Below are 23,011 nucleotides of genomic sequence, written 5' to 3' on the forward strand. Positions count from 1 at the left end.
GTCAAATATTTTAATATCATATTTTTAATAAATTATATTCAATATTTTTGTATGCATTTTGTTTTAACATAAATGTGTGTACTATTATATTTTATATATATTATATAATTTATACTTTCATTAATATTGGTATTCGATAATCTAAAAATTTATATGTAAACACAAATTTCAATTAATTAAATATTTCTAATTTTTTAAAATACTTTATAAAATAATAAAATATTTTTATTTTATGTCATTTATTTTTAACCGAACTTTTTTAATAATATTTATGAAAAGAAAATCACTGAACTAAATTCGTCATAAGATATGGTGACTTCAGTGTAAACAAAAGTTAATAATGTTAAATTCTTAATCAAAGTCATCTTCATGTCCACAACTTTAACAATATTTTTTTTTTCAACAAAAGTCATATAATAATTTCAACGTATCTATTTTATTCTAGTTGAAATTGTTTATGGGAAACACAACTTCAAAATGATGAAGTTGTGCTCCTTGAACACGACTTCCCCAAATCAGTAATATTTTTTTGGAATTGGCCAGTCTTGTAAAATTAGTATAAAATTACACCATTTATATAATTTTTCCTAATAAAGTCACTGACTAGTTTAATTGTGTAAAAAACCACTAGCTTGTAGTTATTATTGTTAGGATGAAAATCGAAAAATAACAGGACATTCCAACCAAGCATGTTTCAAATTCATGTTTTTAAAGGTAGGTTTCAAAGAGTGGCGCAGGGGCATAGGAACCAATAAAGACATCTCCATAAATGAACCCAACCAAACCTCCTTCAATCAATGAGCCAACCTAGTAGATCCAGTTATCAACAAAGTTTCCACTAACCACAACTAGGTCGAATGAGCAAGATGGGTTCATCGAACCACCACTGAATGGACCAACAACTAGGATATTGGTATCCACTATGAACCCAATAACAATGGGTGAAATGAGACAACTTCTTCCTACACTTCCATACTTTTGTAAACCCAAAAATACCCTTCTGAAAATGGATTTAGGTTCTGGTGTTTAATTTTTGGAGTTTAATGAAGTTTATGGCATTTCTTGCTTTGGTGGCGATGGTGGTTTGTTGGTGGTGCTAGTCAGAGGCTATGTGTTCTGGTTAGTGTTCCATGTTTTTTTATTTAAAATTCCAAATTGTGGAATTTGTAGACTTTCCGAATTACTAAATGCAGAATGTAATAATTTGGATTAGTTGCATTCTTGATTGTGAAATTCACAATACAAATTTATATTTCGAATTTCACAGTCCATAATATAACTTTTTATTTTGAATTGCACTATTTGGAAGGTAATTCAAGATATGGATAAACTTTTCGGATTGTACAATCTGGAATATTAGGAACAATTCAGAAGTCATTTGGATCTGAAATTACCTTTCGGATTGTGTAATATTGAATACAAAGTTATATTATGGATTGTATAATCTAGAAGATAACACATTTTACTTAGATTTAAAATATGTTTGAAGGTTATTGGCATAATCGAGTTTAAATGTTTATCCTTTCAAATCTTCATTTTAATAATTGATAAAGTTATAATAAAGATGTTATCTATCATTCCTTTTTTGGTGTAATTGTAGAAGGATAATTGTTGAACTATGAAGATGGAATCCCAATTTTGGAGTAGAATATCCAATGAAGTAAATAAGATATCCCATATGGAAGAGTTCAATTTAATGAAATTTGTGGCCAATGAATATAAATTGATTGGAGGAGAATGTGTTAGGATTTTTCAACAAGGTTTAGATTGTTTCCAAACAAGCACACCACATGAACACCACAAAAACACTAGGTTACCACTAAGACACCAACAACCACACTTACACAACTAGAACAAACTCATTCATGCAAAGCAAAGCAAACATATAAACATAGATCCACCAAATTGTAACCAATGTGAACTTTCAAAAGGACTTTTACACAACACAACAACCAAATAAACATGATAAAATAAAAACCAAAATCACAAAAGAACAAACACATGCTCCATAATCGATTATCTACCAATCACAATTGATTACCCTTTAAAAAATCACCCATAATCAATTATGTCATGCATATAATCGATTACCTTGTAAAAAATCACCCATAATAATTTATCCTTCTAAAAACAACTATAATTGATTATGACACACGGATAATCAATTATTCTTTTAAAAAACATGTATATTCAATTAACACTTATTGTGTATGGTTTGTATGATCGATTATGAGACTCTTTTGTCTTAAGTAACCAATTTATGAGATTCATAATCGATTAACACAACTTAATGCACTTTGCTCTATCAAATCTTACCTCAAAACACCGTAAAAACAAATCAACACGAAACCATAATGGGACCACCACTATATCCACCACAACCACCACTTCAGAAAAATTTTTACTCGACATACAATCTCAGAACTTACCACCTTACTAGATTCACAAGCTCGGAACTCACAGTCAACTTTATTCAAAAATGTTGACGGGATATCATGAACATGTTATTTTTTTACCTAGTAGAATTAACTTTCTCCATTAGTAAATACAAACATAAATTCTTATCAATGAAGAGTACTCAAGTTAATGTAAAAGATAATAACTGTAAAAATCAAAGACGTAAACAATTTGTTTTTGGGTAAGAACAAGTAAAGGAAACGGTCGTTTAGCGGCAAGGCATGAGACGCGTCAATGACGAAAAGGACCCTTTGCACGTGTTTCGGTAAAGTTGAAATTCTCAAGCGTGCCACTAGGATAGCACAGTATCCTTATTAGTCTCTATTCTCCTTTTTCCATTATTCAAGCAAACTTTTCAAACCCAAAAATTAATATAAAAATGAAAATAAGATAAAATAAAATACACAAAAACAAGAAGAACAAAACGCGCAATCCAACATAACATTCACAACACAAACACACAGTTTCAATTGCATTTCTCTCTCTTTCTCGCAATTTCCATTTTCCGGTAAGATTTTCCTCGCTTTTTCGGGAAACCTCGAGATCTGCTCTGACTCCTGCGATTTCACGATTTCCCCTACTTTTTTCGATTTTCTTTGTGTTCTTCGCTCTGAAATTGCGTTTTTTCCCTTCCTTTTATTTCTTTAGGGTTTTGATTTGGGTTCCGTTTTTCCAATGAGCGATCACTTGGTGCTGTTCGTTGACCGTCTCGCGCGCCCTGTCCCCGTTGACCCGGTGGCGCAGCCGGCGCAGCTTCCCTCCGAGCCCTCTCCGCCTCCGGCCGCCGCTGATGCTGCCACAGCCGTCGCCGAGAGTTCCGGCACCGATCCGGTGGAGAATCGTGACGGCGACGGAGGTGATGAGGAGGAGCCGCTGATCCAGATGGCGGAGTGCCGCATCTGCCAGGAGGAGGACGGCGTTTCCAATTTGGAAACGCCCTGCGCCTGTAGCGGCAGTCTTAAGGTATCAATTTGTGTCTTTGAGACTTTATTTTCTTGGTTTTTTAATTTTGAATTTTAGGTTGGTTTTGTGGGATTATAGAAGTTAGAAGGATAAGTTTAATTTTATTTTTGTTAGTTATAATGATTTCTACCTTTTGATTTCGAAATTATGTTTTATTTTAAATGATCGTTCAATGTGGAAGACTGTTTTTAAGTGGTGATATTTAACTTGATTTTTGTGTTGATGGTAGTAACTGAGCAGATGTTTGCTTTGTCTTGGGTAGAAGGCTTTTAGTTTTGTGACTTTGTTGTGTATATGCACTTGTTTTTTGATGCTACCCTGGCCCAGATATGTTTATGAGATTTTAAATACGATATGATTTTTGCGTTCTTAGTGTATGTTTTGATTAAATTTTTCAAAACTTAAGTTTGAAGGCAAAATTGAAGCAAAAATCTGTTTGCAAATTGGTCCAAAAAATCAAACAGTGGATTTTTGAAAACTTGTTGGGTGGCTCCTAACCGAAAGACAAGTCTGCTCTTAATTTATTATTTTACTGGGTTTGTAGATTAGATTCATGTTTTACTAAGAAATGACAGCTAAGTAATCTCATGAGAAGTTGCTCTGTGATATTCTTTATTTTCTGGTGAATGCATTAATATGAACAGCATTAATATTTTATTGTTATATGTGTCAGGTTGATTTTCATTTTTCACCTCTGTTTAGTATTCTTAATTCTTGGACTGTTTCCTTTTGGTTTTGTGCAGTATGCTCACAGAAAATGTGTCCAGCACTGGTGTGATGAGAAAGGAGACATTATTTGTGAGATATGTCATCAGGTATGATGATGGGAATGCTTATTTTAAGAGTGTAGCTTTATTATTGGACCTAGATGGGAAGGCGGTGGCTCCGCATAAAGTTTGTCTGTGTTTTCTTCGTTTGATGTTAAAAATTCTCACATAAAAGATTATTTTTTTCTGCCTATGAGGGTGCAGTGACAGGTTGAAGAACTATCCGTATGCTTGATTAACTGCTCTCAATTGATAAAAAGTTACTTCTGGAATTTCACCGAGATATTGGATGTAGTATTGAAATAAGTAAAAGATAATCACGACAAGTCGTTTAAGATCTTGCCCTGAGCTAATAGCCAGAATTCATAAGAAAATAGTTACTCCTCCAATAACCTTAACTGTCATATCTACTCTGTTCTGCTTGTTACATCCTCTGCTTACATATCCTCCATGAACTGAAATCTAATCCTTGCATGTCCACTGATTTGAGAATAACCGTCTTCCAACTGCATTTCTAACTACTGACTTCTCTCCTTTATGACATGCATCCGTTTTCCCTTTAAATAAACAAACCACTGTCGTGAACTTTCTTCAGCAACAATAGGTTTAACATTCATGGATTTAAAAAATCTTTGTTTTTAATTTCTTGATTCAAAACCATTTCATATTAATCTTTTTATGAATGGTTGAACTGGCAATATATTACAAAAAAGTGGTCTTGACTCTTAATTGTGTTAAATTTGAGATTCATTCATGCTTTTGGATGGGGATTTGAGGATAGGATGCCTGCTACCCACGTACCAAACATGGGGATCTTGCTTAGCCATTCAAGATATTCTGGAGTTTTAGATGCCTGTACGAGGATGCATTTGTACTGTACACACCTTGTTCCATAACTTTCCTGCTTATGGAGGGGAAGGAAAAATATCATTCGCGTCTGCGTATAAAATATATTTGAAATTTTGTATTTTTAGATTTTATTAGTGTTCAGATTGCTTCTGTAAATTTCACATTTTGGTGTCTTATTTGAATCCTTGCAATTATATGTTGTGCTTAATTTGATGGGAGTTATTTCCCCTCCTTTTATACATGTAACACTCAGCCTTATCAACCTGGGTATACTGCACCACCGCCTCGTGCTAATCCTGAAGAAACTACCATTGATATAGGGTAAGCTGAAATTTTCATTTTCTGTATAATGGTTCTCGATTACATTTTATGTGTAGTTGTTATCTTTGTAAGTTGTATTGAGGCCGTCATGCTTTATTTATAGACATTTGAAGATCATCTCCTTAACAAGTTGTCAATATTCTTGCAGTGGTGGCTGGACAATATCTGGCACTCCTTTGGACTTGCGTGATCCTCGGCTCTTGGCAATTGCAGAGGCAGAACGTCAATTCTTAGATGCTGAATATGATGAGTATGCTGCTTCCAATGCCAGTGGGGCTGCATTTTGCCGCTCAGCTGCTTTAATTGTAAGGCACTAACCTTGTGTTTCTTTCTACCAAATATAACTGTGTCAAGGTAATGGACAACACAATAGGACATAGGGTTGGGGAGTGATTGACCAAGCACTTTTTGGATCTCCAAACCAAGTTCAAATTTTGGTTAAAGTGGTTGATAATTTTATTCATTTATAATAGTTTCTGAGGAAAGTTGAAGCCCAAAATAAGCTGGACCGAATGGTACCATAAAATGAAGCTTCGCTTCATTTAGTTCTACTAGATACTTTCAGTGCATTTGTTACTCTTTATAATGTCAACAAACTAGTATGTGGACAAGATTTAAAGCCTAACTCATTTTTTGGATCAGTTAATGGCTCTTTTACTCTTGCGGCATGCACTTTCTGTCTCAGATGGTGATTCTTCTGATGATGATCCATCCAATTTTTTCTCTGTAAGTGACTTTAGTTTCTTTTATTTAAGTTGTTCATATGTGTTGATTTCAAATGCCTTTGGAGCCAATCTAATTTGATCACAATTCTCTTCAGCTTTTCTTGCTTCGAGCTGCTGGATTTTTATTACCTTGCTACATTATGGCCTGGGCAATCAGTATACTGCAGCGTCGACGACAAAGACAAGTTAGTTTTCATTATAGTTATTAATATTTGTTCCGATTTGCTTAGTCAGTCCATCATTTTGAGAAATAGCAATGTTATATGGTTTCATTTTGGTCTGCATACAATGTTTGTGTTCGGAAACTGTAACACATGCAGAGGGGTTTTCTCTCTTGTATGTAATTTCTTACATTTTTGTATTATATGGTAAAGCAGGAGGCTGCAGCACTAGCGGCGACCCAAGTTGCTTTTGTTCTTCAATCTGGGCAGCGTAGAGGTCTACAGTTCGCAATAGCACCAGGACCAGCCACAGTACACCAGGAACAAGTGTAATTGTTGTTATGCTTCTATGTATAAATATTTAGAAGGCTTGTTGAAATGCAGTGCGTCTTTACTACTCTTGATTATATCAGCTTAATGTATGTACATGTACATACTCGGGGGATGGTAAAACGATATTCAGGAATCCATTGGTATCAATTCAATTCATCTATCTATGAATGTAACCTAATCATTCAGCTACTATATAATAGTAAGAGATTTATGGAAAATGACTATTAATGATTTAATCTCACTTCCTTTAGTAAGGATTCGTTGTTGAGCATATTTGTTTGGTGCTTGCATCTAATGAAGCATTAACCATTATAAATTAGAAACGGATTGTTTTAGTTCTGTGGAATTGGTTTGAAGCAATCAAACCCTAGAAGTCGAAAATGAATCGAGTAAACAGGACATGTATCAGGTATGAGTGCGTATTTGATTAACTGCATATATAGACTTAATAGTGCTGTGTTTACTTAATTAGATGCTTTCTTTTACCAATCCTTTTATAAAGAAAAAAATTAATAAAAACTATGTATTTTTCTTTGGAAACTTAAGAAGATATCTAATACTCAAGAGATTGATAGGAGTATGCTGTACAAGGGTATAAAATTATTAATATATAGTTTTATTCTGAACAAACATGTTAAATTTGTGACTAATTTCTTTTAAGTTCATCAAACTTTGAGATTAAGGCTATGTCTACCAAACAAATTCAGGTTCCCAACTTATCATTAAAGTTATTGGTTTAACAATAAATTGAATACGTATTTTTCATGAGTAAAATTGTGTCTTTTATCAGATGTTGTTAAATAAATACAACTTTTTCTTTATCTTTATATTTGAGTATTTAATCAAACATTTACAAATTTCTTCAATATTTACGTTGTGTATTTGTGAATATATTAAAAATATTTTCAGACACTTTAATCATAATTTTAACTGTTTGATCAATTATTTCAAGGTTAGAAAACTATATTTTTAACCATGAGGTGGTACCTTGGTATACTTCTTCCCTCCTGTTTATTAACCAATATAAAATATATTTGTTTGAATTATTTATCAAAAAAGTATTCAATTGTTTATATATATATATATATATATATATATATATATAACTTGTTCCCAACAAATGTAATATACACCACAGGTAAAAAATCCAACTAAATAAATATATTATGAAGTAGAAACATGGTAATGTAATATCTGTGTTAAATATTATAACTTTTAAAACTTATATTTTGAATTGGTAGCTCTGTATACAAAAAAGTATTCATAGTAGAGTTCATTAGTTCATCTTATGTAATCTTAATTTTAGGTATGATTTGTGGTAATGTGTTTGTTTTACAAATAACAAATGTTATTGTAGAGGAGTGAAGTGACAACCTATAATAAAAATTTAAAATTATAAATTTGAATTATACTGTTCATGAAGAGTTTATATTTAATGGCTCTATATTCTGCTGTACCAATGTCCATATGATGAAGTGAAAAAGAAAACAAAAGAACATACTATATGAATTCAAAGCTTTTATATTTATTCAAATTAATTATAATAACTTATAAATTTTTTATTCATTTTTATTTTATCAATCTAATCAATCTCAATTTTAACTCTTTTTTTTTCTTTTTTCACTCTTACTTTTCATCTACTTACCCAAATATACACTTAAATACTCAGTTCAAATACTTAATAACCTACATATTGCCCTAAACAATAACTACATAATCCTCCAAACATCTTTATGCAATGATAGGATTTAAATTTATTTTTTATTTTTTCTCAACAAACATTAGCTGTCTATAGTCCTTGCTATATATTACTAAAACAATAAAAAGGATAGCTTAATTAAATGTGTACTATACATTTTTTAAGATTCTCTAACTCCTAATTATAAACTAATATAAACAATTTCTTTTTATAACATATGGTATATGCACAAATTTCTGTTTATTAATTTTTATATACCATTTAGAATAAAACATATGTAATATTTAATTTATAATTTATTTAAAATGATTTGCAAGTAAAATAATTTGGAAATAAATATGTAGAGGTTCCTGGTGAGCTTTTCCAACCTGGATGAAGATGAGTTTATTATTTAATATTTTTATATCAATCTCTTTTAAACCAATCCATGAACCTAACTTGTCCTTATCAAAAGGGAAATGAAGATAATCAAACTTAAATATCTGTGCATCCAATTGTTTACTTATTAAAAATGTGTAAATTAAAATTAAAGTATATTTTTCTACTTTAAACAATATCACTTAAAATATTTGTAATCACAACTCTTTTATTATTACAATAGATTACAATTACAATAAATTAATCAAATAAAAACTAAATTAGAGACCATTTTAGAGATTAATTTTTTTTAAGTTAGTTTTTATTATTGTTAAATGGTTTATAAATTGATATTTAATTAGCAACCAAAGTTTTTCTACCAAATTTAGAAACTAAAAAATTGGTCATTAAAACTTTGGTTGCTAATTAGATATCAATTTAAAAATCATTTAACAATAATAAAAACTAATTTAAAAATCATTTTTTTTTAGTTTCTAAAATGGTCTCTAATTTAGTTAGTATAACAACTAATTATTTTGGGTTTCTAAAATTGGTTTCTATTTCATGTTTTTCTTGTAATAGTGATTAAAAATATACATTTTCAAAAATGACATTGTTCTAGTTAAACTTAAAATATGAATACGTAAAATTAATTTTGAATTGAATAAAGAGTTAATTCCAACAACACATTTTTTTTAGTTCTTAGTAAATTTTAATTAGAGTTTTGTTAACAGTATTCTGGTTAAGAAATTCTAAATTAATATTTTTATTGAAATCTACATTAAGTAGTGTTAGAAATGTAATAGTTGTACATTAATGATACTTTTAAATGGAATTTGTTCTATTTTAACCATTGTTTTAAGAATATTGGTTGACATTGCGTTTTAATAGTAATACCAAAAGAGATTTTGTTACAGGAAATATGTTTTTAGTACTTTTCTAAAATTAAATATTACTCCTTATTAACTAAAATATAAACAAGAATAACTAATGTTTATACCAATTAAAAAATTAATTCATATTATTTAATTTATTAATCAGATTTAAAAATATTTGTTTTTAAATATTTCTTCATTGGAACTTGATATAAAATAAATATTAGAATGACATCTCAGTTAATTAAGAATGATATCTTTGAAGTAGCAACGTTAATTAAGATAAAGAGACTAATTGAAATTAGTTTTTACTTAAACTTACGCCTTTTCTTATAATTGATTAGGGAAGGACATAGATTTTATCAGTGATTCAGTATGTTTAGATGTTTGGTAAAATAAAAATAAGTAAAAAATAGCGAGCAATTATTTTTAAAGTTCTGTGATTTAATTAGTTTGATAGAAAATAAAAATTTACTAAAAATATATGAGAAATAAAAAATTAATAATAATATGTGAAAATTAATAAAAATGTGAGAAATAATAAAAAATAATAAAATATTCGAGACAATAAAAATATGTAATATTTGCGGGTGGTTGATAAATAGAAAAACCTCACTAAAATAAATTATGATATTAAAAATTAAGTTTAAATTTAAGTTATTTTTACAAAACCAATTTATAAAATAAAATTCATTTAAATTTATATGTTTTATATTCTTTAGTTTAGTTTGATTTTGAAATGAGAAGTCCAAAATAATTAATATTATTTCTTTGTATTGTGCTAACCTAAGAGTAAACAATAAACCGAAATAGAGATATTGAGGATATGAAATTTTTTGGACGTAAATTGCAGTTTTTTAGTGAACGTTGTGGAAACGATGAGTGTTGATATATTGATTGATACACTAGATTATAAATGATTTTTTTTTTATTAAATGGAATAACTTTAAAATTATATTAACTAAATCATAATTATAAATTAGTGTTTTGGTTGTTAAATAACACTTTTTATAAAATATAAGAAATGAGTAAGGTATTTAGAGAGAGGAAATAGTTGAGATTTTAGAAGGTGATATTGTATCGAAATTGAGAAAGAAGTAACAGTCTCTTACAGAAGGGAAACTGATTAGATTTTTGATTTTTATCTCTTTTGAAGAAAGCAAAGCAGATAAGCATATATTCTAACACACCCTACTTATGATTATGACTGAAGATGGCCAACCATTTTAAATCAAACCCATAGCAAAGAAGCATCTCACTTTAGCTTATGTTTTGGTGACATTCTCTTTGTAGCTCAACTTTTTTTCCTTTCTTTTCTAAAGAATTTATAGCAGCCAACCAGTCTTATCAACAACTTTGATTGCTCCTGCCTACCAAATATGTTCCAAACTTGCAATTCATTCATTCTTCATATTCAAAATTCCCTCACAATCTTCTTACTGCTATTTTTCTTATTTCCCTACTTCTATCACAACTTTTTATTACTCAATTTGGCAAGATCATAGGTTCATCACTGCTCATGTTCCAGGCTGTTTAATATCTTGTCAAGTAATATAAAGCAAATAACTTAAAAAACCAAAAATCAAACTATTCAAAGATGGGGGATGGATGCTATCTGTAACAATTACAGCTCGTTTTTTGCTTTTACCTTCTTTAAGTTGCTTTGCCATTCTTCTTTTGGTGTCTTTTGTGGTTTTGTGGTGGCCTTATTCAGTGAGTACTCATTGGTCCGTGATCGTCATGCTGAGCCTTATGGGGCACACTTTGGTTCACAACAATTTTACAAAGAGACTACACCTTTAAGACCAGTCTTCAGAATCCAGGAAAGCCTAAACGTGTAACATTTTCATCTTTGTTGTGCTGCATACTGTAAAAATGTTAATCATAGGAACTGGTTCCAACCAAAATGTTTAGATAGATAGTGCCACACATTTTATAACGGCAAATAGGTGTATCAAGAAGTTGCACTTGGCATTGTACATACCGTACCACATATCCTTTGTATTAATAGGACCCCACTATGCATTTTATTTATTTATTTCCCATTTTGGCAAAAGAATCTTAACAAATTAAACAATTTTGTACACTGAAATGCTAGATGACACGAAGAAAATAGAGAGAAGAAGGAAAGTATAAATTTAACAGGTGATGTCAAAGTAATTGATTAAGAGAACTTGTAAGTGTTAATGGTGTATTCAAAGTAATTGATCATTATAGTTCTCAAATGTTATTGTCTAAAGAGGAATGACATGAAATGATCAATTACTTTTTTTTTTACTCTTTAGACAGTAACACTTGAGAATATGATATTACACTGATATCCGTAAAACATGTACATTGACGTACGTGTAAAGAATTTTGGCATTTGGCATCCTCTAGGGATCAACGAAGGTGGTGATGTTATTGCGGCAAGATCAATAAACAAGACTTTTTTGGGACACAACAAGAGTGCAATTACTTTCATAATCTTTCTAATGAAATAGTTTACCCGCCAAAGAAAAGTGAGTCGTTTGGTTTGGACCCCTTAGAAACTAACCATGTAAGGATCCCAAAGTTACCACACAAACAATCTAAAATACTATCTTTTATTTGAAGATAAAGTGCTTGTGCTTCTCTCGATTTGATGGTCATGTACCACGGAAAGATAACCTTGTCTAACACAGACCATTCTCCCCAAGATTAGCATGTAACAACATGTTAGGCCTTTGGCATATCAATGTAATAAATAATCAGAAGAGAATAAAAAGCATATTCTCCTAAGGAGATGTGATTTGAAACGAGGTGACACTCTCAAAAGGCAGTTTCAAACCATAGGAAGAAAAATGAAAAATAGAAAGCAGCGAGTCATTTTAACTCTCACTTTAATAGTAAGAAAAGAAAAGAAAATCTAGAAAAGAGGAGATAAATTTCAATCCGCTGGTTGTTTCACTTGGACCATGACCAGTCACCCTTCTTCAGATTTAAGAATAAACCAAGGAATTTATGCTTTCGACAGTTCCTAGTTGCATGTGGTATTTTATGTTAAATAAAGTAAAATAAGAGAAAGGGAGAGAGTGAGAGAGGGAGGGCAAGAAATTTTGAAGGGACAAATAGTTTGGGAATCCATCTAATCTAAAAGTAGAACAAAGCATAAAGGTAACATTCAGCCCAAGAAATATAGTAGTGTTGTTTTTGTTACCTTGGGAAGTGAGCTTGGAATTCTAAAGTTACTTGGAGATCTTAGAGAAGTTAGAAAAGTACATAAAGCAAGAGTTTGTTTCTTTTGGGGACTGTTCTATTCCCCTATCTATTCTTTACATAACCTGCATGCACTGTTGCAATCTCCTGCTTCAGCCTGGCCCATTGTCACTGTTTTGGTCTTGCTAATTAAAGGAAATAATATTTAACATGGCCCTTTCTTAATAACAAAGGAATTGTAATTTACCATTAACCCCATATAAGACCAGAGTTTTATATGCTGAAAACCTGCACCTTTTTGCAAATTTATAATGCAGCTTGTTATGAGATAACATGCATTAAGCTGACATAATTAGATATTAAGATTCAACATATAAAATTAATATAATATAAACACGAAACAGAAATCCTAAATCAGAACAAAGGCATTAACATAAGTGGGTTTTTGTTGTTATAATAAAATACTATCATCCAATCATTGAGGTACTTCACTTGTATTGGTACACAAATTTAAAAGATATTTGCAACATATAGGCAAAAAGTATGCAAAAGAATTCAATAGATACATACAGAATGATAAATATTTTGAATTATCCAAGTACGCCAATACCAAGCTTAACACTGGAGAATGTAAGACCTATTTATCCATACACAAGTATAGCAGTATGATGTGGCAAGTTGGACAGAGTCCTGGCAACGGTGTATGGCTTCTTTTGGAGAAAAAAGCAGGCATATGATAGACATGTAGGGAAAGAAATGAAAAAAGAAATATACTTGGCCTCTCAAGGACATTGTCCCAACTCCCTTTATTCATCCTTGTCAGATTCTTCAATAACAGCCTTAATTAGCTAAGATTTCAGGCTTGTGATTCGAGATGAATCTAAAATTCCTGTAGGCCATCTCTGCTTTAAGCTTTAAAGTCCCCTCCAAATCTAGTATGACATATATAACAAGGTTATGTCTACAGGAATGGACCATAAGAACACAGATTAGGGGAGAGCTGCTTATTCTCCTGTCACTCTAAACAGAAAGAGCACACCATCTATCTATTCTTCTTGTTTCAGAGTGAAGAGAATATGGTGTTTCATCCTTCTAGAAAAATCATTCTTCTTCTCTTTGTGGGTTTCTTAATATCAATTCAACCAGAGAATGTGTTAGGCCTGAGAAGTTCAGAAATTGCACTAAGACACAGCCAAAAAGACCAAAGGATATTGTTGCAGAATCAACACGCTACGAAGACTACAGAGGAATTATTGAACACAGAGAAGAATTCAGCAAATGGCAACAAACGGCTTGGTCCCACAGAGAAGATTTCAGCCAATTTCAACCATGAGTTTGATCCAAGTCAGTCCAGCAAAAGAAGAGTGCCAAGGGGATCAGATCCTATCCACAACAGGACTTAAGAAATTCATCTTGTTCCTTTGACTACGAAAGAAAGCAACACTAAGCTGACATCTAAGAGAGCAACAACACTTGGAAGCTTGAAAACGAAGAGCAGGTTAGAAATATGGTCGAACTGTACCTACATTCTGAAAATATCTTCACAACAGTTGTTTGGTTTTCCCCTTCTTTTCAATCTAGTTTTTAAGAGTTTTGTCAAAGAGAGGCATGTATTTTGTACAGTCAAGCTACTGCATAATTTTTATAGATAGCAATTCAGTGAAGCAGCATCATCCAAAACGTTAGTATAGATGATAATCCGAGCTCCTCCAATCCAACAGAAAAATGTTTTCTTTTAGTTTCGTCCAGTGAAATGAAATACCCATATGCACTAGTATTACAGTTTCAGCAAGATTACAGTGAAATTCTTTTGTAATGCTGTCGTGTTTTAGAAGTATTTCAAGTCTAATGATCTTTCTCATCTTCATTTTTTCGATCCAACAGACAACAAGTCTTGTTCCTTAACCAACAAAAGTAAAGTTTATGAGCCATATTATACATAACAGAGCTCTGGACACCTGTATTGTCTCATCATGTCATGTAGAGAAGTACTGGATGGAAATTTGTCCCACAGTCTTTCTTTTATTTTGCCTGTTTCTTGCGATTGTGGAGTGCATGTGTTTGCTGAACAAGAAAAATGGTTTGCTAAGAAAAATTGAAAGAAGAATACCGGTAATATTATCAAACAAAAATAAGTCATTCATATAAAAAGATGATAAATTCGTTCGTACGCCAGAGGACAAGTAGCTTGCCAAAAGCAAGGTGTTGTTACTTATTAAGTGTCAACCCATCAAGGCATCATTTTTTTTTTCAAAATATGATGAATAGTTTCAGTTTCGTAATACTTCATTTGCTTTAAAATCAAAATGGAATACTAAAATATCATCCAACATGAAGTCATTCCTCTTGTTGATCATCAAAGTCACTACAAAACCTCTAATAGTAGCATACGCAACATGCAAACTTAAGAAAGTGATGCTTCAACATTCACCGAGTGTACAATGTGGGGAAGAGTGAGAACCAAGAATTGAAAGTTAATATCCTTTTCATAATTAACATACACTAAGATTCTTGATGAATGTTCCTGAGATGTGACAGATTGTAATGACTAATGCGGATGTGAACAGTATTGGTGTCAAAAGCATAACATTGGGATTGAAGTATGGTCAGCCTATATCAGATAACGGTTAGGAAGCATGATTGAACTAAAAGTTCTATGTGAGTGAGTACTATTTTTCACCTATTCAGGCTAAAGCAGAATCTACTTATATATTGTATTTCTTCCAAATCTTTCTGGTTCCTTAGCCCCAATCCGTATAGAGGCTAGACTGAAGAACTATCCAATACTGTATGATCCAAAGCAGCAAAATACAACTGATACGTATTTGCTTGTACACAGATTTCTCGGGTTGCACCCATGCATCATGATATTTTCTTCATCCCAGTTGTTCATTGGTTCCTGTAACTGTATAAATACAGTTAAAAGGTTGATGGGTAGAATAATAATCTTATTGAAATAGTTGTTGGAACCACAAGCAGAGTGGCAACATCCGATTTTAACAAGGAAATTGTTCTTAGTAAATTCAGACAGAGGAGCGTGTTCACTGTGCAGCTGTTTTTGATTGTGATGGTAAAATTTAAGCTCTGGCTAGAGAAATTAGAATCTAGATAGCCTTTTTAACGAGCGACTTGCATGTGTAATGCCATTACTTCATATCTCCAATTTGCAACAGTTATAAAAATCGCCATTATTCAAAAGTAGCAACATATAGTTCCCATAATTGCATATAATACCCCATCAACAACCCTTTATTTCTTGCAATCTCTAAGTGAAGTAAATTTGGGAATATTGAATTTCTAATTTTCCCAAACCTTCATTTCTAACAATATCTGTAAGTGAAGTGAATTTATTTCCTCTTTCTCTTGATGGAGTCCTCACATTTGCAGCGTGAGGAAGATGTGCAGGAACCAAGTTTTGTAAATATAATAATCGAATCAAAGCATCCCAATATCATAGATTTTGAAAAAGTCGAAATAGAATAAAACAATTTTACAGAGAAGATTCAGCAGAGGATAATGGAGGTAAAACAAATTTTACACTGAAAACAAATAAAAAAATGGAAGTAATACCAAGATGCAGATAGCAACTTCAGAGTTTATCTTCCATACATTCATTCCATCATCCATCACCAGCTCGAAAAGTTCTATGTTTCCAGCTAAGGAATCTCGAACCAGAAGATAACTAAAACGTCGCCGTTAGTTCCGTGAAAATCAATGGGCCAATATTAGTGTCAACCCATTAAAGGAATTGGGCTTGCTTTATTGATATTGAACTACTCCAAGCCCCGTAGGAGATTGTAATGAAAATGTCGAGGATGCTTCTTATTATACCCTATAGATAGGTTCTTCTGGTATCCTCTAAATTTTGTAATTCTAAAAATACTTCTCTATAAAAAAGTTAAAAAAGTTTGAAGTGTTATATAAATTCTAAATTATATAATCTGAAAATCTTTCTGATCTAGGATTAACTTATGGATTATGTAATTTGGAATATGTTTTTTCAAAAAATGTATTTTGGATTACATAATCCAGAAACTAATCCTAGATCCGGAAAAGATTTATGGATTATGTAATCCGAATTTCAATTTTTGAAAAAACACATTCTAGATTACATAATGATGACAGAGCTCCCAGTCACGAGTTCTACTAGACAAGAATCAAAATATTCCAAGGAGAATGGAACTCAGTAGAGACTATCAGAGGAACATTCTTAGGACTCCAAGAAGAATGGAACTCAACAGAAACTTTCAGATAAACATTCCTACATATCTTAGATCTTGTTCCAGTTATTAAATATTAGAATAAAATTTCATTTATTGTAAAATAATGTTGACCTACACAGTTAGGTCAAGTAGTGTAGAAATTTGGTTTATATTTGCCTTTAACTAGATTAGGTTTAGGGGTTTTAAACCTACCTAGGGTTTAATTGGGCTCAATTATGATCTAGAAGGTGAACATGAAACACAACCTTCTCATGGCAAGTGTGACTTGCTTTGGCTCCACTTTTTGAAACATTTTGAATTTGAATGAACCTCCATTTTGCTTGTAGCTTGGTCGTTCTCTTTACCTATAAAAGGAGGTGCTTTACTCTTCAAAGTTAAGATCAATAATATTAGAGTTATGCTGCCCAAATGCAAACTTATAACTCTCCTTGTCTTGCCTCTCTTTAGGTTAGACACCTTTTTTTATCTCCTCTCCCTCTCCAAGTGATTAGGCCTCACCTGTCACTCTTCAAGACACCTCATGACACTCCAAGCTCCATGAGAACTCTTTGAGTTATTCCTTGACTTCACTCATTCATTGCTTCTGCCTTCCTTTACAAGACAACCGGTTCTAGTTTTCACAACATGAAGAAGGAACTCCATCATTTGGTATCAAGAGCTATGGTTCAAACAAGGTGTAGTGAGTTCTTCTTTTTCTAAATTATTTTTTGAATTTCCATGTTGTCTACATCACTTTTTAATTGTCTTAAGTTGATTTTAATCTTGTTTTACCATTTATTTTGTGCCTATTTGAGGTTTAATCAGTTTAATTTTCAAATTCTATGTTGAACCTTTCATATCTTGAGTTTAGGAATTCAATTATGCAATTCGTTTATGTGCTTTTATTTTTAATTGAGTCTTGATTGTATATTTATTTTTTAAATGATATAATTGTGTTTGTCTTGAGTCATTTTACTTCAAAATTTAATTCTAGTTTTTTCAAGATGTTAGTTGATAATTGTCAACAATTTCCAGTAGTACTTTTATTGAATTGATGTTTCTTGTTGTAGTTGAATGTTTCAATTTGTGTTAAACATATATGTGCCTTTGAATGTTTTTTAATTTCAGCAATTGAGTTCTATACATTTTAATTAGTTCAATAACAAGTTCATAGAGTTAGAATTTCTACCGTGTCTTGAGTTTGTGTGCCAATTTTCATTGCATTCTTTAGGTTTCATAATTTGCAAATTCCCAAAAATTCATTGTCGGCTGAAAACATTTATCATAATTTGATTCATTATCAAAAAAAATTTGAAACTCTTGATTTACATACCTTGATGTGTTAGAAACCAGAAGAAAAAAAAATTATATCAAAATTCAAAATTAAAAAAAAATGAAAAATCAAATACGAAAGGAAGTCAGATTGACTACGTCGAATGAGATGAATGTGAGCTAAGCACGATGAATTGAGCTTTGAAATCTCCAAATTTATGAAAATTTATTGGAGAACTTTTTTTGACGAAATTCCAGTGCCATTATTCAGTTTATTGATTGTATTTTCAGTGAAAAAAATTTCAAAGACTGAATCCAGATACAAATATTAAAATAATTCTAGCAAGCTTACTACTTTTTTCTACAATTTTTTAGTAATTTTAGTTTTGTTCATCTATTCTAGATCATTTTTTAGGAATTCCAATTTTTGTGTTATCCTTCCTTGATTACCTTAATTTATTGTTTTTCATTTATGTTTTAATCAATTGAGTTTGTCAATCATAATTCCGTTTGAAGTGGTACATGTTTCAAATTAAACTTTTGTTATTTTTAACTTGCTTGACCTCTATTTAAAGTGACTTCTTACCTTGGTGAATATTTGGAGTTGTGATTTGGTGAGAAAATAATTCCTTGGAGAAGGAAAATGGTGGATCAATCAAAGTTCAATATCCTAAGGAGATAAAGCAAGGGGAAGCAACACCAAAAGCAAGAAGCAACAAAACACTTTGGAGTACATAGTTTTTTTAGAAGAAAAGTTGTATAAAAAATTACTTGTCATTGTATTTCTTTGAGTTGTATTTGCCTTAAAATCTTAATTTTAGTGGATTAATATCACGTTTAGTTTAATGAGTGTGTCTTCGAGGTCCAAAGGTGCCAAGAAGCCTCACCTAGGGAACATCTAGTTTAAGCTTTCTAGTTTTAGAAGTTTAATTGTTTTATTTGCTTTCAATTTCTTGTTTTAATAGTGTTTTCATCTTTTTGTGTTTCTAGGAATTTGCTTAGTGAGAAGTTTGTGAAGTGTTTTTTGATAGTATTTGGTTAGGAAATGCTTGGTACTTAAGCGATCCTAGTGTCATTTCACTCATTCATTGTTTCCGCCTCCCTCTACAAGCCAACCGGTGCTAGTTTTCACAACATGAAGAAGGAACTCTATCACATAATCCATAAGATAATCCCAGATCTGGGAAAAGCTTATGGATTGGGTAATCTAGAATGTGTTTTTTCAAAAAATAAATTCTAGATTACAAATCCAGAATGTTCTCAGAATGCAAAAAAACCAGTGCAGTGAAATGAAATCAGTGCAGGAGAAGAGTGAAATACATATGAAAAACTAACATTTTCCATCACACAACCACAAACGCACCATAAAATACTCTCAAACTTTGTATACAACCACAAAAAAACCTTCAACTAGTGAAAATCGCGTTCTGGAGGTGCCTTGGGGTGGATGGGGTGCTCGAGGTGTGCCTTGAGAGAAATCAGAAGAAGAGGTATGGTGAAAATCTTAGGTGGGATTTTAGGATTTAGTTATTTTTTAACTTAAGGGCAAAAATGTAATTGCACAATTATTATGGGGTGCCACGAGAACCTATGGTAGTGTAGTAAGAACAAGCCAAATGTCGAATAGGGCATAAAAGAAAAGAAAAGGAAAGAAGTTTCTTTACTGGTTGCTTCTTCCTGTACCCCCATGACTTCTTCAGGCATGTGCATACTAAATAAGAATTTACTGTTATGCCCTACAGTAAATAATTTGAAAAACAAAACCCTAAACATTTTACCTTTACGTTTTACCTCTCTCTGCTCTCTTCTCTTACCCTACGACACCTCCATGATCTCTTTCATTTCGACGCACATCCAATGTTGGTCTTATTCATTCCATCACACTTCTAAGGCTATTTGTGGTGATTCTTTTTGTAAACAAGTCAACCTCCATGTCCATACTTCAACCTTCATTAATAAAATATAATTTTTTATTTTATTCTAATTTTCATTGAAATTCACACAATTATGCAAATAAAAAATTGCATTCAATTTCCATTTCAGATTGGATAATCCATAAGTTATTTGATAACTCAAAAATACCTTTCGGATTAGGTAAACCATAAGTCACTTGATGATGTGAGTTGATTTTAGGATTGTACATTTTATGGGTTACTTTTTTGTTTATAAGTTTTGAGATTAGCAATTATGGTGATAAACTCAAAGAAGATTGTCATTGAACACGGACTTAACCAAGTGATTAAGTGTGAAGGTTCTCTTCTAGAGAGCAAAAGGGAAAATACAATTATATGGTGATGATGATGAAAAGGTGCGAAATTTAAGAAGCAAAAGATAAAGAACAATATAGACCGAATGACAAAAGAAGATAACAAGACACAAGATGAAGGATGATGGCGCAATGAAGAAAATGAAAATAGAGAAAAGATAAGAAAGCATAGGTGAAATGAAAGGGATGATCACGCCACTTGGAAGGTGAGGGAATTCCAAGGTGAGTGGTGAGAAGCCGCCACTTGAAGTGCACTACTCTCAAGATAAGACCCAAGAACAATTTAGGAACAAAGGTCACTAATCACTCAAGCAAAGTTTTTCTTAATTCAAATTCAATGTGTCTAAATACATGAGGCAATACACCCTTAATATAGGAGATAGTGACTTGGGGAGCAATAGTGAGAGGGGTAAGGGCATAATTAGTGAGAAACCTTCTAGAAGGTAGGTCAAAGAAACCCCAAACCTAGGTGCATATGTCATGAAAGGTGGGCTTGACACAAACCCAATTTACTAAGTATACACTACTGATGTGAGTTGATTTTAAATGTTTTCATTTATGGTGACACTTTTACTTAAGATTTGGATTTTTAACAATTAATGGTGAGGACCTAAGGAAGATTCCCACTGGACACGAACTTAACCAAGTGGTTAAGTAAGTGTAAAGGTGCACTTCACAGAGGCAAAAATGAAAAACAAGATATGGTGAGATGCAATTGCGGAATTGAAAATGAGCACAAGGTAACATCAATGGTGGTCATGGCCTCCCAAATGATGCACCATGCTCATGATTATGAGTGAAACCCAAGAGTAACAAAGAAGAGAAACTAAGAGACAAACACATAAAATGGAATGGAGAAATGGAAAGAAAAATGGAATAAGAAAACTTATGATGGTGGGTGTGAAATGTCACGCCACTTGGAGTGTGATGTGCTCCAAGATGAGTGTGTTGTCCGCGACTTGAGAGCTTCCCAAATCACTCAAGATAAGACCTCAAACCTAAGAGGACATAAGCCTCACTAAGAGCTCACACAATTTGTGCAGAGTTTCTTTACTTCATTTAAAGTCAACTTGTCAAATACAATGGGTAGGCCTCCTATTTATAGGTGAAGGAGCCTTGGAAAACAAGCAAGAAGGGTAGGATGGGAAAAGAGAAAAAAATGGGCAGCCTTAGGGTTTGACTCAAACCCACACCCTAGGCTTGTCCTCTTAGAAACTAGGTCAAATTGCCTTCCTAAAGGGCTAGGAACAAGCTAAAATGATACCTACACCACCTATTATGCTAAAGACACCTTATTCTAGCCTATCTTTGCTATTTGGACCCCTAAAGTGAGCTCAAATTATTTACAAACATATTCTATTTTTTACGAAGACCAAAAGGAAGAACTTCTGATATTTGGGTTTATAGCTTCTTCTTCTTTTGCTGATTCTTTCTCGAGGCTTGGTGGGGCCTGACTTTGTATCTTGAGATGACTGACCCTTTTGGGAAGTGCTTGTTGTGTCCTTCGTTATCTGTTGGTTTGTATCACCTACTCTATCTTATTCTTCTATTTGGACCCTAGAAAGAGCCAAAATTATTTACATAAACTTTGTCTTCTAAAAAGACCAGAAGAAAGAAAATATGATGTTCCGACCTATGTCCAATTCTTCTTCTGCTGAGGTCCTTCTGATGTTTGGTGGGACCTTGTCTTGGATGCTGAGATGACTGGCCTAATTGTGAAGTGTTCGTGGATAAAAATTATGTTAAGCATTATCATTTGGCTTAGAAACTTAGAGATACTTTTTAGTCCAATATAAGGATCTAGATCATGATAAACAAGCATTACAAATAAAATAACAATACTAATCATCAATCAAGAACATAATATTATATTTAAATATCACCTGAATACATAAGAGTTTGAACAGATTACTCTCAATCCCAAGGGGTAGAATTAGTCATTCATGTTGGTCATTACAAGCATGGAATGAAGGTAAAGAAGACTTAGGATGTTTCTCCTTGACAGTTGCCTCCTCTAGGGTTTTCTAACACCTTTAATTCTCCCAATTGATGTCAAGGGTTGTGCCTCACACCTCATATTTAACCTAGTTGGACTTGGGCTAAGTGACTTCTTGCCTGTACGTGATTGGGTTCGCCTAGGCGAGTTGGATGAAAATAGGTTCAATGTCTCTATAGTCATCCCGCCTAGGTGTGACTGAGCTCGCTTGGACGAGATCCTCTGGGAGGTTCTGGCTTAGGCAAGTTTGTGCGAGTGTTTGGAGCGTTCTAGTTTTTTCTTTTTATCTTGTATATTCTCATTTTTCTTTCTCATCTCCATTCTCCCTAGAATCCTGAAATTAACACAAATGTGGGAATAAATTGTTCTTATTCATATTATAATCACAAAATATGTAAAAAGATATAAATTCATAAATTAGGGGTTATACTAGAGTTATTTTATCAATTAATATCCATAAGTGCTTGATAGTGAGCACTTATCAGTTATTCAAAATAAAATATAAGGTTAATGGAACAATTGAAAGGTAAAAAGCAATGGTAGTAGCAAAGGGATACGCACAAATAGAAGTCATTGACTACCTTGATACTT

The 23,011-nt window shown here is 32.2% G+C and overlaps 1 protein-coding gene and 1 long non-coding RNA gene across 3 annotated transcripts; one reads left to right on the plus strand and one right to left on the minus strand.

Annotated features, from left to right (window-relative positions):
- The first annotated feature begins 2,797 nt into the window (after window positions 1-2,797).
- Window positions 2,798-6,794, plus strand: LOC137810753 (uncharacterized). Of its 2 annotated transcripts, none has more exons than XM_068612173.1 (8): window positions 2,798-2,965; window positions 3,106-3,420; window positions 4,164-4,235; window positions 5,290-5,357; window positions 5,506-5,662; window positions 6,000-6,083; window positions 6,178-6,267; window positions 6,460-6,794. In XM_068612173.1, exons 2-8 carry the CDS (start codon window positions 3,133-3,135, stop codon window positions 6,574-6,576), a joined length of 876 nt encoding a protein of 291 aa, XP_068468274.1. In that variant the 5' UTR covers window positions 2,798-2,965; window positions 3,106-3,132; the 3' UTR covers window positions 6,577-6,794. The 2 variants fall into 2 exon arrangements, with proteins under 2 accessions (XP_068468274.1, XP_068468273.1); XM_068612172.1 differs by having other exon boundaries at window positions 2,827-2,965; window positions 6,457-6,794.
- Window positions 6,795-10,887: 4,093 nt separating this feature from the next.
- LOC137810754 (uncharacterized) lies at window positions 10,888-16,523 on the minus strand. Its single transcript, XR_011080962.1, has 2 exons — window positions 16,255-16,523; window positions 10,888-14,748 (listed from the first exon to the last, which is right to left on the minus strand). It is a non-coding gene; the product is annotated as an uncharacterized lncRNA (long non-coding RNA).
- Window positions 16,524-23,011: the final 6,488 nt, after the last annotated feature.

This window comes from Phaseolus vulgaris, chromosome 2 (assembly GCF_000499845.2).
Source record: "Phaseolus vulgaris cultivar G19833 chromosome 2, P. vulgaris v2.0, whole genome shotgun sequence".
NCBI lineage: Eukaryota > Viridiplantae > Streptophyta > Magnoliopsida > Fabales > Fabaceae > Phaseolus > Phaseolus vulgaris.